Source organism: Volvox carteri (assembly GCF_000143455.1).
Source record: "Volvox carteri f. nagariensis unplaced genomic scaffold VOLCAscaffold_27, whole genome shotgun sequence".
Lineage (NCBI taxonomy): Eukaryota > Viridiplantae > Chlorophyta > Chlorophyceae > Chlamydomonadales > Volvocaceae > Volvox > Volvox carteri.
This window is the reverse complement of record NW_003307570.1, coordinates 244,387-258,323: the sequence shown is the minus strand read 5'-3', so window position 1 is coordinate 258,323 and position 13,937 is coordinate 244,387. Positions and strand designations below refer to the sequence as shown.

The 13,937-nt window shown below is 59.9% G+C and overlaps 2 protein-coding genes across 2 annotated transcripts in view; both read left to right on the top strand.

Moving 5' to 3' along the window:
* The window catches only part of VOLCADRAFT_92605 (uncharacterized protein), a gene marked incomplete at both ends in the record, with an annotated part of 17,612 nt that extends 7,319 nt beyond the window's left edge, over nucleotides 1-10,293 (top strand). The window contains 16 exons of the mRNA XM_002952030.1: nucleotides 74-189; nucleotides 584-709; nucleotides 1,526-1,757; nucleotides 2,437-2,465; nucleotides 3,248-3,419; nucleotides 4,055-4,216; nucleotides 4,570-5,206; nucleotides 5,542-5,842; nucleotides 5,979-6,183; nucleotides 6,530-6,848; nucleotides 7,007-7,106; nucleotides 7,256-7,625; nucleotides 8,505-8,637; nucleotides 8,836-8,855; nucleotides 9,371-9,983; nucleotides 10,241-10,293. Coding sequence (XP_002952076.1) covers nucleotides 74-189; nucleotides 584-709; nucleotides 1,526-1,757; nucleotides 2,437-2,465; nucleotides 3,248-3,419; nucleotides 4,055-4,216; nucleotides 4,570-5,206; nucleotides 5,542-5,842; nucleotides 5,979-6,183; nucleotides 6,530-6,848; nucleotides 7,007-7,106; nucleotides 7,256-7,625; nucleotides 8,505-8,637; nucleotides 8,836-8,855; nucleotides 9,371-9,983; nucleotides 10,241-10,293 — 3,588 coding nt within the window. The remainder of the gene's footprint in view (nucleotides 1-73; nucleotides 190-583; nucleotides 710-1,525; nucleotides 1,758-2,436; nucleotides 2,466-3,247; nucleotides 3,420-4,054; nucleotides 4,217-4,569; nucleotides 5,207-5,541; nucleotides 5,843-5,978; nucleotides 6,184-6,529; nucleotides 6,849-7,006; nucleotides 7,107-7,255; nucleotides 7,626-8,504; nucleotides 8,638-8,835; nucleotides 8,856-9,370; nucleotides 9,984-10,240) is intronic.
* Nucleotides 10,294-10,369: 76 nt separating this feature from the next.
* On the top strand, nucleotides 10,370-13,233 carry VOLCADRAFT_105328 (uncharacterized protein; the record flags this gene model as incomplete). Its single annotated transcript, XM_002952029.1, has 2 exons — nucleotides 10,370-10,696; nucleotides 11,568-13,233. The coding sequence occupies 2 exons, from the start codon at nucleotides 10,370-10,372 to the stop codon at nucleotides 12,078-12,080; spliced, it is 840 nt and encodes a 279-aa protein (XP_002952075.1). The 3' UTR covers nucleotides 12,081-13,233.
* Between the last annotated feature and the right edge of the window lie 704 nt (nucleotides 13,234-13,937).

Here is a 13,937-nt window from a genome sequence, read left to right as displayed (position 1 = left end):
ACCGCCGTCGGCAGGTGCTGGGGCTGGTGACGCTGACGACGCTGATGATGGTGGTGTGGGTATCCTTCCAGAGGGCTGTTTAGCGTCCCGGGCTTTGGCCTTGGCTGATAGGTTCCTTGAGGTGAACAGCCTCGTGCTGCAGGAGGAGGCTGCCACTCTGGGTGCGGTGGTGGTGATGACACTACCGAGGTACGTAGGGGGGGGCCCTGGGGGGTGCTGGTGTGGTGGGAGGCGTGTATGTGTGCGTCAGGGTGTGGGAAGGGGGGGACGTGGAAGGCCGCCATTGGGGTATTGTACGGCTTTTGGTTTTGCGGAAGAGGACGTGGCGGTCGTAACGTGCGTGATTGTTGTTATTTGTTTGAATAGAATTATCGTACATGGTGGTTTCTGTACGTGAATGTACGTGAATGTGGGGTTAGGTCCCGAGCACGAAAGGAGGAGAGAAGCGAATTTGGCTGCGCCCGAAACTGGGCATGCTGTTATTGCTGCTATTGCTGTTTTGCTATTGCTGCTGCTATTGCTGTTGCTACTGCTGCTGCAACTGCTGTTGCTACTGCTGCCTGTGTTGGTTGGAGGCCCGCAGGTACTGGATGGACCCGCACCTGCCCTGGCTCCGACCCGCGGGTCACCCCGAGTCTGTGCCGCTGGTGCCGGGGCGAGGTGTGGAGTTGTGGGTGGACAAGTTCGGAACGGGATATCAGCCCCCGAGGTGGGTGTGGGGACAAGGGGGGGACAAGGTCTGGGGAACTGGTGGGAACTAGGTCGTAGGGGTGTGCACGTGTGTGTTTTGTTGCCCGGGGAGAGGAGGGGGTTGAAGAGTTCCCTATCGCGGGGCTTCCTTCAGGTGGTGTGATGTGGGTTGCTGTAGTCCTCCAGGCACCCCTCCGAAACCAGTGTTGAAACCGGTTCGTAAACCGGTCCGTCACCAGGGCCTGGTCCCGCCCTCTCCTCCACATCCGCCCACCCTTCCCCATGCTTCCCATACCCAATACCATATAAGTTGACAGCGCACAGCCCACCTTCAACACAAAAAAGACCACTTGCGAAACGGCACATACCTACATATGTACATATGGTCCACGTGCACCATCGGCATTCCCTCCTCGTTGGCTCAGATCATTAGAAAAACGTATATATACGGCACATTTATGCAGGGCGCACATACATACATACATACATACATACATACATACATACATACATACATACATACATACATACATACATACATACATAGATACATGCCTTTTTACACCCCCGAAACCGAAACCCCCGCTTTCCCCGGGGGGGAAAGAGGTTTCCCTTCGGACTGCCAAGCAGCTGCTGCTTTGGCAGTTGACCGTTGGGTTCTCCTTGCACGGTGCCTATGACTCCCCCTTTCTCCCGCTGCCCTTTCCCTACCCCCTCGTCCCCGTCGTCGTCTTGGGAGTATCCGTCCATGTCTGGTATTTCCTTTCCGTCAATCGTCTGTGCTTCGTCGCACCCCTCCCCTCCCCTTCCCGCGTCCGTCCACATCCCTCCCCAGGTGGCTAGGTCCCTCCTCCGAGCACCTGGCTCTGGCCAACCAGCTGATAAGGCTGAGGCTGCTGAGACCCGCACAACGACTGAGGGCGCTGATGAGGGGCGCCCAGACAACTACAGCCACTACTACTACCGCATCCGCCGCATCCGCCGCAACCACCACCGCTGGGACTGGGGGCGGTGTTGATGGCGGCGGGGTTGTCGCCAAGCTGCATGTGCGGGGGGAGCTGCTGAAAGTGAGTGTGCGAGTGGGGAGGCACGGTATCTGGGATGTACGGGAGTTAAGGGGAGGGGTTGGTGGGACCGAGGGGGGTTGTGTAAGTACACCTGGGGAGGAGGGGGTGGAGGGGATGGAGGGGGTGCGCGAGGAGGGGCTCGTCGTCGCTACTCAGCACATCCATAAAGTAACATGTGATTTACTTGGGAAAGGGCGGTGAGGAGCGGTTGGGTTCGTTAAGATGGTTGACTGGGCTACCCGCCGAACGTGCCCGAAAGCCATTTTAGAGGGGTCGAAAAAACAATTATAGCCATTGCTTTGTTCCAGTTGCCAGTTGTTTGTTGTCAGTTGCCACGAACGAACTTTCCTCGCCACCGTGTTCTCTGTTCTCTGTCCTATCTGCGCCCGTCCTGGCCCCCTATTGAGGAAAACATCAGATTCGCGGCATGCTGCTCAACGCGCTGTCCATGCTGCGGGACTTCCACTTTGGAGAAGGCGCCAACGGAGATGCCACGATCAGTAGCAGTAGCGGTAGCGGTAGCGGTAGCGGTAGCGGTAGCGGTAGCGGTAGCGGTAGCGGTAGCGGTAGCGGTAGCGGTAGCGGCGGCGCCGTCGATGACGACGGTGGCAACGGCGTGCCGCTGGCAGTGTTCGGTGGTCTGGGTGTGACGGTGGGTGACCCACGGGTCAGGGAGCAGCTGGCGGAGGCCCTGGTGGACATCTGCAGGTGAGGGCACGTGTATACGTGGTAGTGGTGCGAGAGGGTACGACACACATACGTACATGCACATGTGCGGACGCAAACGCACGTACGGACATACAGACAGACATACACCACACACACCACCCCCCGGGCAGAGGGCCGGCGGTCCGGTCCTATTACCCACGCGCTCTTCACACGCCCCCTCGCATACACACACGTCGCAACAGGGCCCCCCTTTCTTCCCCCCTTCCCTCTTCCCCCCTCATGTCGGCAGTTGTTCTTCACTTTGGCTTCTGCCTTCGTAAATCCCCCCCCAGAGTCCCTCCCTACCCCCCGCCTCCTCCGCACCAATTGTTTTTACTAAAAAAAAGCACTAAAACTAACTAGATTAAAGATTAAAGATTACAAGTCCATAGGACCACATTTAACTCGGGCTTTTGGCCCTCGTTGTTTTACAGCATAAGTGCTGTAAGTAAAGCTTTGCCCCTCCCTAAACAACGCGAGCGAAACCAGAAGGAATGGATTCCAATAAGCTAATGACCATACGGCCTACAGCGTAGCGGTGCGGTAAACAGCGCACCCATCACTAACAATGACGGGGTAGTTTGATTTTCCGGACTTCAGCCGAATCAAAGTTTTGGACTTAGCACGCCGGCAGCTCATTCATCCCTTGTTTCCTTGCATGTGATCACCGCCCGGCCCCTCTTCCAGCAGCAGCTTCACTCGTTCGTGGTTCGTCTTTCCCCTCTTCCCCCGGTGCTGCACGGCACACATAACTCCCTTCCCCCCCTTCACCCCCTCTTCAGCGCTCTCGGCTCTTCCGGCGACCCCGAGCTGCTCGCTGTGGCCTCCCGCTGCGCGGGGGTGCTGCTGACGGCGGGCAGTATAGAGCACGCGGCCCAGGTGGACGAGCGCGGCCAGAAGGCCACCGACGACACGCAATCGGATGTGCCCGCAGCGACCCGGCTCATGGCGGAGGTGGGGGCTGGGAGGGGGCTGGGAGGGGGCTGGGAAGGGGGGGGTAGCTGGGAGGGAGCTGGGAGGGAGCTGGGAGGGAGCTACGGCTGGGGAAGGGGGGAAGAGGGGAGGCTGGGTGGGGGCTGATTATTGGCGTCCTCCTCGGGTTTGCAACCTGGAATGCGTTGGGGGGGGGGTAAAGAGACATATACAACGCACAAACACAGGCACACTCAGGCACACGCCCTGGTGTGTCGCCCAATACCCTCCACCCCACCTTTACAAAAGCGGCGTAAATTAAACTCCCCCGATTTGTACGGGGCGGCGGTAACGTCCGCCTGCCGTATACATACACAAGAATATATGTCCGTCGCGCCCGCTACCTGCCTCCCAACCGCTCCGGCCGCCGCGCGCCGGTCCTTCCCAGTACCCGCCTCCCTCCCCCACCCCGCCCGCCACCGTGTGGGACCCCTGCAGCTTGTTTTCTTTTTTCGCCTTTTGCAGTTCAACTTTTTCCCTCCCCGCCCCGCCACACACACACACACACACACGCGCGCGCGCGCGGCCCCTCGTCAGCAGTTGTCTCGTTTCGTGACCTTTGCATCATCGCATGTTTCCCGCCCAGCCGACTTCCCACCACCGCTGTGTTTGTGCAGTCCTGGACGTCCTCGGCGCCGTTGGTGTGGCGGCGGCGGATGCCCCCCTGGCTGGTCCAGGCCCGACTGCAAAACCAGCTCGTGTCTCGGTCCGCCGATGCCGCCTTCCGCTCCGCGGCTTGGTGCACCACTCGCCATCCGCAAATGACTCGGCTGGAACAGGTGCGAGAAAAAGGGGTGTGGGGACGGGGGAGGGAGGGGAGGGAGGGGAGGGAAGTCGCCCGTAACGTTCCGGAAATGGGTTAGTGAACCTGCCCCCTGTGCTGCCCCTCCTGTGCTCTTCTTTCTTTCTCCGTCCCCGCCGCCGTCCCCACCGCCGTCGCCGACACCGTCGCCGCCGCCGACACCGCCGCCGACACCGCCGCCGTCCCGCCGCCGTCGCCGCCACCGCTGCCCGCTGCCTGCAGTTCCCCGTCGCCTACCTGTCTCTACTGCGCACCCAGTGCATGATGGCGCAGCACTCGCACACATCTCTCGCCCGCAACGCGGCCACCGTTGTCGACGTCGCCACCAAGCGCTTCCCCTGCCTCGCACCCGTGTACTTGCCGTACTTCCTCGCTACGCTGGCGGACGTGCCATACGACTGGGCCCCGACGACACCGCTGTCGCCGCCGCCGCTGACAGATTTTTGTGCAAGCGTTCGGGCTGCAGCCTTCGGTGGCGGCAGCACCGCTGTCGCCGCCAGCGGTGCTGCCGCCGGCGCTCTGGCGTGCATTTTTTCGCCGCCGCCTCTCAGCGAGATTGACCGTGACGGCAAGGTTGTGGGTGCGTGTCACACCATGAACAAGGCGCTGAACTTCTGGCGCCTCATTTCCAGGTCGCCCACATGGCTGGGGGCGACGCTGGCGGCGCTGCTGGCGGCACGCACCCACAACGCTTCCGTACCGCAGAAGGCACTGGGCGACTTGCTGCTCACGTTTGCCGGCCGCTTTCTGCATCCACCTGCCCTGTCGTACGCCGACAGCGGCGGCGTCAACGGCGGATTGTACGGCGATCTCGTACGATCGCTGGTCGAGGTGGCGCGGCCGGGCGCGATGGCACGCCGCGGCGCACCGTTCCGCTACACCATCATAGCCAATGTCATGTTGACGCTGATGCTGCCGTACCGTTACGGCGCCAGCGCTGACGTCAGCGACTACGGCGGCGCTGGCGGTGCGGATCCTGAAATAGCGGGGCTACTGCTCCGACACATGCTAGGTCTGCTGGTGGGTTCGGATGCCCCTCAGCTTCGTCAGCTGGGGCTGTCAGGTGCGTTGCTGTGTGTGTATATGTATGTGTGGCTGTGTGTGTGCGTGGCTGTGTATGTGTGTGTGTGCGTGGCTGTGCGTGTGTGTGTATGTGTGTGTGTACACCCAAATGACTGTGACCCATACCCGAGTAGCCGGGTAGTTGGCTTTCCTTGCGGCACGCAGTGTACCTACCCTCTTGAACCGAACTGAAGAATGTGACTGCCGCCACTGCCACTGCCACTGCCACTGCCGCCACAGGCACCTTCCTGCCGTTGTGTGTTGTGGTGGAATACGGCGCGCCGTTGCCGCAGCTGAAGGACGTTTTGCGGGCGACCATCGCCTCCGCCTCCGCCTCCGCCTCCGCCTCTACCTCCACTGTAGCTGGGGCAGAGCCGCCTCCTGGTGCCTCAGGAGCCCCATCTTCTGGCTGCGGAGGTGCCGCTGGTGGTGGCGATGGTGGTGACAGCGGTAGTGGTAGTGTTTGGGGGTTTAGGCTCATCCATGCGCTGGCTCTCAACCACACGGAGCTGGACAGCGCTGAGGCCTTGAAGGACAAGCGGTGAGGAGTGGGGGGGGGGTGGGGCTGGGAGGGCCTAGGAGGCAGGGGCCTTAACCCCTCAACTTCCACAACCCCCTCAACCCCCTCAACCCCCTAAACCCCCTCAACCCCTTCAACCTCTTCCTTTGGTCCACAGGGGCGCCGGTCTGTTGGCCCTTCATCAGCGGGTGCTCCGCATGACGTTTGAGGAGCTGGCGGGGGGTCTGGCCTCCGTGCCACTGGAGCGACTGTCCAAGTGGCCGAATGACGGCCTGCCGACGCCGGCGGCGGTGATGGAGGGGCTGTTCGCTGTACGGCATGCACGGCTGGTGCAGCTGCTGGCGGCGGCGGCGCCGGAGGAGGTGGGGCTCTGTTTCGGGTTTGGCGGTTTGGCCGCGGCTCGAAGAGTCTTGTTCTCATTTTTCTTGCTTCGAGGCTGGTAGTGGTGGTGGTAATGGTGCGAGGACAAGAGGATGAGGACGAGGATGAGGACGTTCTAGTTGCTTCTGGTCCCCATCCTTGCTGTCCTACACAGCTCTTGTTCGTTGCGTTTTAGATGAATGTGAAGAACAATCCCTGCCATGTCCCGCGTCCTCCTCCTCGGACTGCTATTCTTACTCTGCCTAACCTGACGTACGCGTTTTTGCACAGCGGTGGCTTTTTACATGGTAATGCCGTACGCCGTACCTCCTTCCTTTTTTTCCGCAGATGCTGTCCGCTTTGCGGGGGCACATAGAGTTACTCACGGCCGCTGGACACGTCACCGCCACTGGCGGCGAGGGCGGCGACAAGGCGGAGATGGCGACGGCGGCGGAGGTGCTGGCGGGGCTGATCGCGAGCGGCGCGCCGTGGGTGGCTGCGGACGGAGGTACGGCAGGTGGTGCTGGGAGCAGCGGCGCCGGCGCCGGCGGCGGCGTTGGCGGCGGTTGGGCGGTGGCCGCCCTGGCGCGGGCCATCTCGGGTACGAATCTGGACATGTCGGAGACCTGGGCGCTGTCGTACCGGTACGTAGTGCAGCAGTGCAGCAGTGAGTGAGAGGTGTGTATGTATGTCCTGTTGAATCCAACGGAAGGGATGGCCATGCTGCCGTACCTGCATGAGAGCCTACATCGTGTCCCGGCTCGGCCCCCGCTTCACTCCTTTCACCCCTGACCCCCCGCTATATTCCCCAGCCCCCCTCAACAGCCCCCTTTGCCACGTCGTACATATTTTCCTCATGCATTCGTATCTTGAAGGGCATTCCGTACACCGGCATACCCACCCACCCACCCGCGCTCGTCCGTCTGTGAGTGCCCACAGTTGGGGCTAGGGTTGGGTTTGGGTTTGGGGTTCCCCCTATCCCCCCGGGGGGATTTTGTCCTCAAAGTGTCGAAGAGAACCCCCATACCCTCTGTCCTATGGAACCTGCAACCCCCCCGCCCCCGCCTATCGTAGCTACGCCGTACGCGGCATTCTAGATGGTCTGGTCCCAGAGGGTCCTAGCGCGGCGGCGGACCGCCGCCCGCTGCTGCCGCGGCCGCCGCTGGCAGCTGGACTTACGGATGGTACCTTAGTGACGGCGCTGGGTGATCTGCTGCGTCTTACCGTACCTTCGCCTCTGGCGCCGCCGCCGGTGACGGCGGCGGCGAGCACGCTGGCCGCGGAAGCGGACGTCAACGCCGCAGCTGGCGGTAGCACCGCCGTGACCGCCAGCGGCGGCGGCGGCGGCGGCGGCATGCCGGCCCGCATCAAGCGCCTCCGTTGCGTGGGTGCTGTCGTACGGGAGCTGACGAGACTGGACCCATGCAATGAGTTGCCGCTGCCGGTAAGGACACATCAGGGTGTGAGTGTCCGTTCCGGAATGGGGTTTGTTGTTTGTGGCTTCCTCCGTGTTGTGGCAACATACCCGTGTGAGGTGTAGTATGGTCGGTGGGATGTGTGGGTGAGTGTGTTTGTGAGAGATAGAGTGTGTGTATGTATGTATGTATGTATGTATGTATGTATGTATGTATGTATGTATGTATGTATGTATGTATGTATGTATGTATGTATGTATGTATGTATGTATGTATGTATGTATGTATGTATGTATGTATGTATGTATGTAGTGTGAATGTATGTGTGTATGTATATGTGCACTGCAACAGGACTGTCTGCCCATTACTGCGGTCCGCCGCATCGCCCTTCTACCCTTTGCTACCGGCCGTGTATAAGAAATATAAGAAAAATGAAAATACTTCTTACAAGAGAGATGTATTCGGAATGATTCTTTGTACATGTAACAGAACGCCGTTAAAATCGTGGCTTTGACAAATGCGCAAAAAACAAACTCCTTTTTGCCTCTTCAGTAAATATGATCAACAGAGGTACTGCCAGTTGCGTCTTCTATCTGGGTGGGTTGCAACTGCCGCCACGCCGCATCCGCTCCTCCCTCCACCTTCCCTCCGTCCCTCCCCCCCGCTTCTCCCCTCCCTTCCTCCCCTTCGTTCGTGGTTCGTCTTTCCCTCCCTCCCCCTCCCCCTCCCCCTCCCCCCCTCCCCCTCCCCCCCTCCCCCTCCCTCCATACCCTCGCTCTATCCCCTCCTGGTGCTGCGGCTCGACTCTGTCCCAGCCATGTACAACTCCCTTCCCCCCCGCAAGCAGCTTCACTCGTTTGTGGTTCGTCTTTCCCGTCTTTCCCGTCTAAAACCCCGCAACCCCCCAGGTGCGTCTCTTTTGGCGGGGCCTGTTGGACGAGCTTCACTCAGTGAGCTCCTCCCTGGACTGCCTCGGCCTCCGAGACCAGCTCCGCGGCCCCATCACCGACACGCTGGCGTACTTCGGCGCCACCACAGACGGTGTCCTGCTGCGAGCACTAGCACGCCACCAGCAGCAGCAGCAGCAGCAGGGGGGCAGCGGACGCGGTGATCCCAGCGGCCGCAATGGCGGCGGCGGAGACGGCGGCGGCAACGGTGGTAGTACGACGAATGGCAGCAACGGCGAGGGCGAGCTCGTCCACGTCAGCGCGGAGCCCAGCGGGGTGTCGACGCCGGCAGAGGTGGAGGTGGAGGTGGAGGTGAGTGTGTGGAGAGTGGAGGTGGAGAGTGGGGTCGTGGTTGAAACGATGTGTGGGTGGGTTTATGGGTTGGTGGGCAGCTGGGGCCCCTGGGGCGGAGTCCAGTAGAGGTACTAGAAGGCTCACCACCACCACCACTACAACCACCACCACTACCACCACTGCCGCCACCACCACTGCCACCACCACCACCATTATCACCACCACTACCACCGCCACCACTACCACCACTGCCGCCATCACCCCACAGCAGCACCACCAACAACAAAAATGCAGGAGCTTGTTTTTTCTGTTTTTGTATTCGCCTCTCAGTGCTCCTTTCGTCCTCGTCCCTGACCGCAAGTGTGGCTGTGTATAGCCATGTGTGCCGCGATATGTAACGCGGCGCGTGTGTGTGCCCATGTGTGTGCCCATGTGTGTGCCCATGTGTGTGTCCGTGTGTGTGTCCGTGTGTGTGTCCGTGTGTGTGTCCGTGTGTGTGTGACACTGTGTTTCTTCATGCGGGATTCACGCAGCTGGACGGTGCCGGCAGCAGCGGCGGGGTCGCGGGTGCGGTCATGTTGCTGGTGCGGCCCGGCGGCTCGCAGCTGCCTAGCTACCACGCCAGCCTGCAGGACCTGCGCACCCGGGCACGCAACCTGGCGCTGACCGTGGCGGCGAGGTTCAACGACGCGGCCGTACAAGCGCAGGACGCCAGGGCGGCGGAGGCGAACACGATGGCTGCGGCAGTGGCCCCGCCGCCGGCATCGCCGCGCGCTAGTCCCGGCGTGGCCACCGCCGCCGCAGCCAGCGACTCGCCGGTCTCACGCGCTGCTACAGATGATTTGGTTTTGGTCGACGCCGTCGACGTGGTGTCGGTTCCGGCGTCGGCGTCGGCATCCGAAACCACTTCCCCTGGCGGCGGTGCCGCTGCTGGGCTTGCGACGGCGGCGGAACCCATGGACGTGGATACTGTCGCCGCCGCCGCTGGCGGCGGCGCCGGCGCTTCCAGCGCCTCGGCCGCCGTGGCGCACCTGGGTTTGGGCCTGGAAGTTCAGCTGGATGCGGCGGCCCGGCACCGCTCCCCGGGGCTGCGGGAGCTTGTGGTGGGGATGCTGCCCGGGCTGCTCAGACTTCAGGACGTGGCGGGTAGGTGGAGCTGGGCGTTGGGGGAGGGAAGGGCTGCGGGTGCCGTGTAGTGTGCAGTGCGGGGTGTTATGTGGGGAGGAAGTGCGTAAGGTAAGGAGGGAGAGGAGGAGGGCGAAAGGGATGTCATCCTGTTTTCCCACTCCCTCTCTCTCCCCCCTCTCCTTCTTTTCCTCCCCCTGCCTTAGGGCAGTTTCTTTCTTTGGGCTTTGCAATGAACCCCCTTCTCCCCTCCCCCGCCTCGCCCCGGAGCTCCGCAGCAGCCGCAATGGTTCAGCAGCTTTTTTACACCAGCGGTGGTTACACGTTATGAGTGTTAAAATTTACTTTCAAAAAGAATAAATTAAAACTCACTTTTAACTCTTCAAAAAAAAGAATAATCCAACAATATGACCCGCACAGGTCCCGAGCTTCAAAAATTCGCGCGGGAGTTCCATGCCACGCTTTTGGTGGTTAGGAGCCTCAGCCTGAACACGCACGCCGACGGCAGCGTCGCGAGTGCCGCCGCCGTCTCGGCCGGCGGAGGCGGAACGAGTGGGGGCAGCAGCAGCGGCGGTAGCGGTGCCGCCATGCTGGCGGCGGCGCTGGATGCGCTCAGCGCCGCGGCGGTAGTGGAAGTCCCTTGGAGCGCCCGCGCCGCCGCCCTGTCGTACGCGCAGACGCTGTGGTTCCGCCATGCGCCGCTCCTGACTCCGGAGCAGCTCCGGAACCTCCAGGTGAGCTTCCCCGCACGTGCGGGGCGCGTGGGAAGCATTCGGATTGGCATGTGTAGTACTGCAGGTGCCGTACGACAGGTGTACGGGATGCTTTGTGTCAGGTGGCCGTGTACGGCCGACCAGCCGCCTTAGCTACTCCCAAACGCCTACTTGTGGTGCCTTGCTGTCTTGCCTTGCTTGGCCCCCCTGCCGCGCCTACAACTTCCCCCCAAAGCCCTACAACATTATTTTCGGTAGTTTTCTTTGTAGTGCATGTTCCTTTGGGTGTGGATATGTATGTATGTTGTTACAGGGTGGTTGACTTCGCCAGCGGCCCCCTTTCCCGGGGCAGTCCCTGCTCTCCCCTGCTAGAGGGGCACCCTAATCCGTCACCCCTTCCGACTTCAGAATGTATTCGTTGGGTTCGGCAACTCACCACCAGCATCCAACCAAATCTAGCGGATCAACGGCGCATCAACTTAGTTCCTGGCCAGCTCGCAAGTAGATTTTATCACGTCCTACATCGTCCATATGATGGGGGGCCACCTCCCATCATAGCACTCCTCAAACACCCGAGGAGATGGCAGGCGGATTTGAACCCGGGTCGGCCGGGCGCAGAAGTCAGGCCTTAACCTCTGCCAGCCGCCTGCCTGTATGTATGTATGTATGTATGTACGTATGTATGTATAGGGTATAAACCCCTATTTCGCACCTAACTTCACCACCAGAGTTGTGAATGGTTCGATTGACACCCGGGGGGGGGGTTTGAGGGGACTAATTGATGGGGGTGTTACTCTTAGGAGTGTTTTCCTTACGCTGTTTGGACGACATTGCGCCTCGTCGTAACCCCCACCGTACCTCACCTCGCGGTGGTCTCCCTTCCGCTGTGCAGGAGGTGGTGGCGGCGCGTCTCCAGGACGCCAAAGCGGAGGTGCGCACGCTGGCGGCCGCTACCTTGTCCGGCCTGCTGCGCGGTACGGCACCAGAAGACGTCACGGCCCTGCGGAACCGCCTGCTGGAAAAGGCCGCCGCGCTGTTCGGTGGCGGCGGCGGTAGCCGCCGCCGCCGCGGTGGTGATGCCGGGCCCGCTGCTGCTGCCGCCGCCGCCAGCAGTCCCCAGCAGCTTCAGCTCGAGAAACTGGGCTGTGTGGCGGGCTTATCGGCGCTGCTGATGTCGTGCCCGTACGACGTGCCGGCATGGCTGCCGCCGGTGCTGATGGCGCTGGTGCGCGCTGCCGGCGGCGCAGAGCGCGACGGGGCTATTCGCGGCGAGGCGGGGAGGGCGCTTGGGGAGTTTCGCCGCACCCACGAGCCGGAGTCGCTGGAGGACCTGCGGGCGAAAATGGACCCCGATGACTGGGACAGCTTTACGCAGGCGACGGGTACGGCGTCGTACTTTGCCTAACACATTGCCGTATATTTACAGGACGCTTAAGGGGGCGGACGTGTCGAATGTGGGTTTTGGTGGCGCGGCGAGGTGAGGTGAGGTAGTGGTGAAAAGCGCAGCGCGGCAGCAGGTAATTCCGGTTTGAGGAGTACCTGAAGAATGTACTGTTGTCTGGACCACTCCGTTCATAACAGTACGGCTGATATGTTGTACGGTGGTAATTGGCTTTGGAGCTGCGAGCTTTTGCGGCTTTTCCTCTCTCCCTGGCGTCGGCTGCGATGGTAATGTGTTTGTGTCTGCGAGTCCATGTCCATGTCGATGTCGATGTCGATGTCGATGTCTTGATGTTGTTGTTGGTGGTGGTGGTAGTGGTGGTGGTGGTAGTGATGGTGGTGGTGGTGATATGATGCACGTGGAAAGGATGGAATACGCATATATATACGCCTTCAGCAGTTCTTGGGGCTAGATGCGAGTAGTTCAGTTAGTATGCACGACACCTCTTAACATTGTAGTACACGTGTAGTACTGTAGTACTGGTTGGCAAATAACGGAAAACGCCTCTGGGACTTCAAGAAAGACGGTCGACATGGCTGTTTGAAATGCGATGCATGCCCGTACGTGTGTGTGTATGTGTGTGTGTCAAATGCATGCAGATGTCATGTGCAGGAGAGCAGCAACGATGCGATTATATGCGCCGCGCTGCAGTCGCACGGGGAATACGGGGTCGGGGGCGAAAAGGAGGGGAGTAGGCATGCACCTTCTGTTGGGAGGTGGGGACAGCGTCATTCCGACAGAGCATTTTGCAACTCTTGCTGCTTCTCCTATTTTTTTTCGTTCCGCTGCAATGTTCTCATTCTCTGTGGCATTCCTGTTGTCGTACATGCTGCGGTTGCGTTTGGCAGCGATAGGCGACAGCGTTCTTCTGCAGGTCGTCAGAGCGCTGTGCATTCCACACTGCAACGTGTGGGTCGTTGTGCGCTCTCAGCGATACGTGGGGTGACATTAAACGGGTGAAATTTTGGGGTGAAAATTTGGGTGGTTTTTTACCGTTCCGTGCAACCCCCCGGACGGGGACATCAGTATCACCCCGCGGCATCAACCATATATTCACCCCAGGCAGGCAGGCAGGCAGGCACGCCGCACATCACTTTACATGTAACCGTTCAACACGACCTCCTTCAGCAGTACACGGTTGATTTCTGAGAAATGGCCGTATACGATAATTCCGTACACTGCGGAGTAAGTACACAAGTTAGAAGCCCTTCACAACTCACTCCGTATTTCACCCACTTCGACCTCACGCACGGAAGCCACGGGGGTTTTGTTTTGCAGTTTCAAACATCAGATGACATCGCACTGCATGTTCGTGTGACATACAGCCCCCTCTATACAATCGCGTCACCATGTCCACCTTCCTCACACCCTATACACAACAAACCTATCCGCAAATCTATAACCCCTCCCTCCCTCCGCCTCTCTCTCTCCGTCCCTATCCTCAACCCATCTCTCCTGGTTACCACTCCTCTACATATAATGCATATAAGGGCAAGAGCAACCCCCCGCAGGAGCATCTCCAGTTGCCATGATAATACAGACCCTCACATACATGTATACATACATACGTATGTACGTACACGTATATACGTATGTACATACGTATGTACATACATGTACATACATGTACATGTATACGTACATGTATACATACATACATACGTATGCGAAACGTACACACGTACACGCATACACAGACACTCCATCTCCGCTGTTGGGGATACACTCGTCCATCAACATAACCGATAGGTATTTTTTCTTTGCAGAATGAATGAATAGCGGAAAAGCCACAAAAACATACGCAAGGCATGTACTCACTAT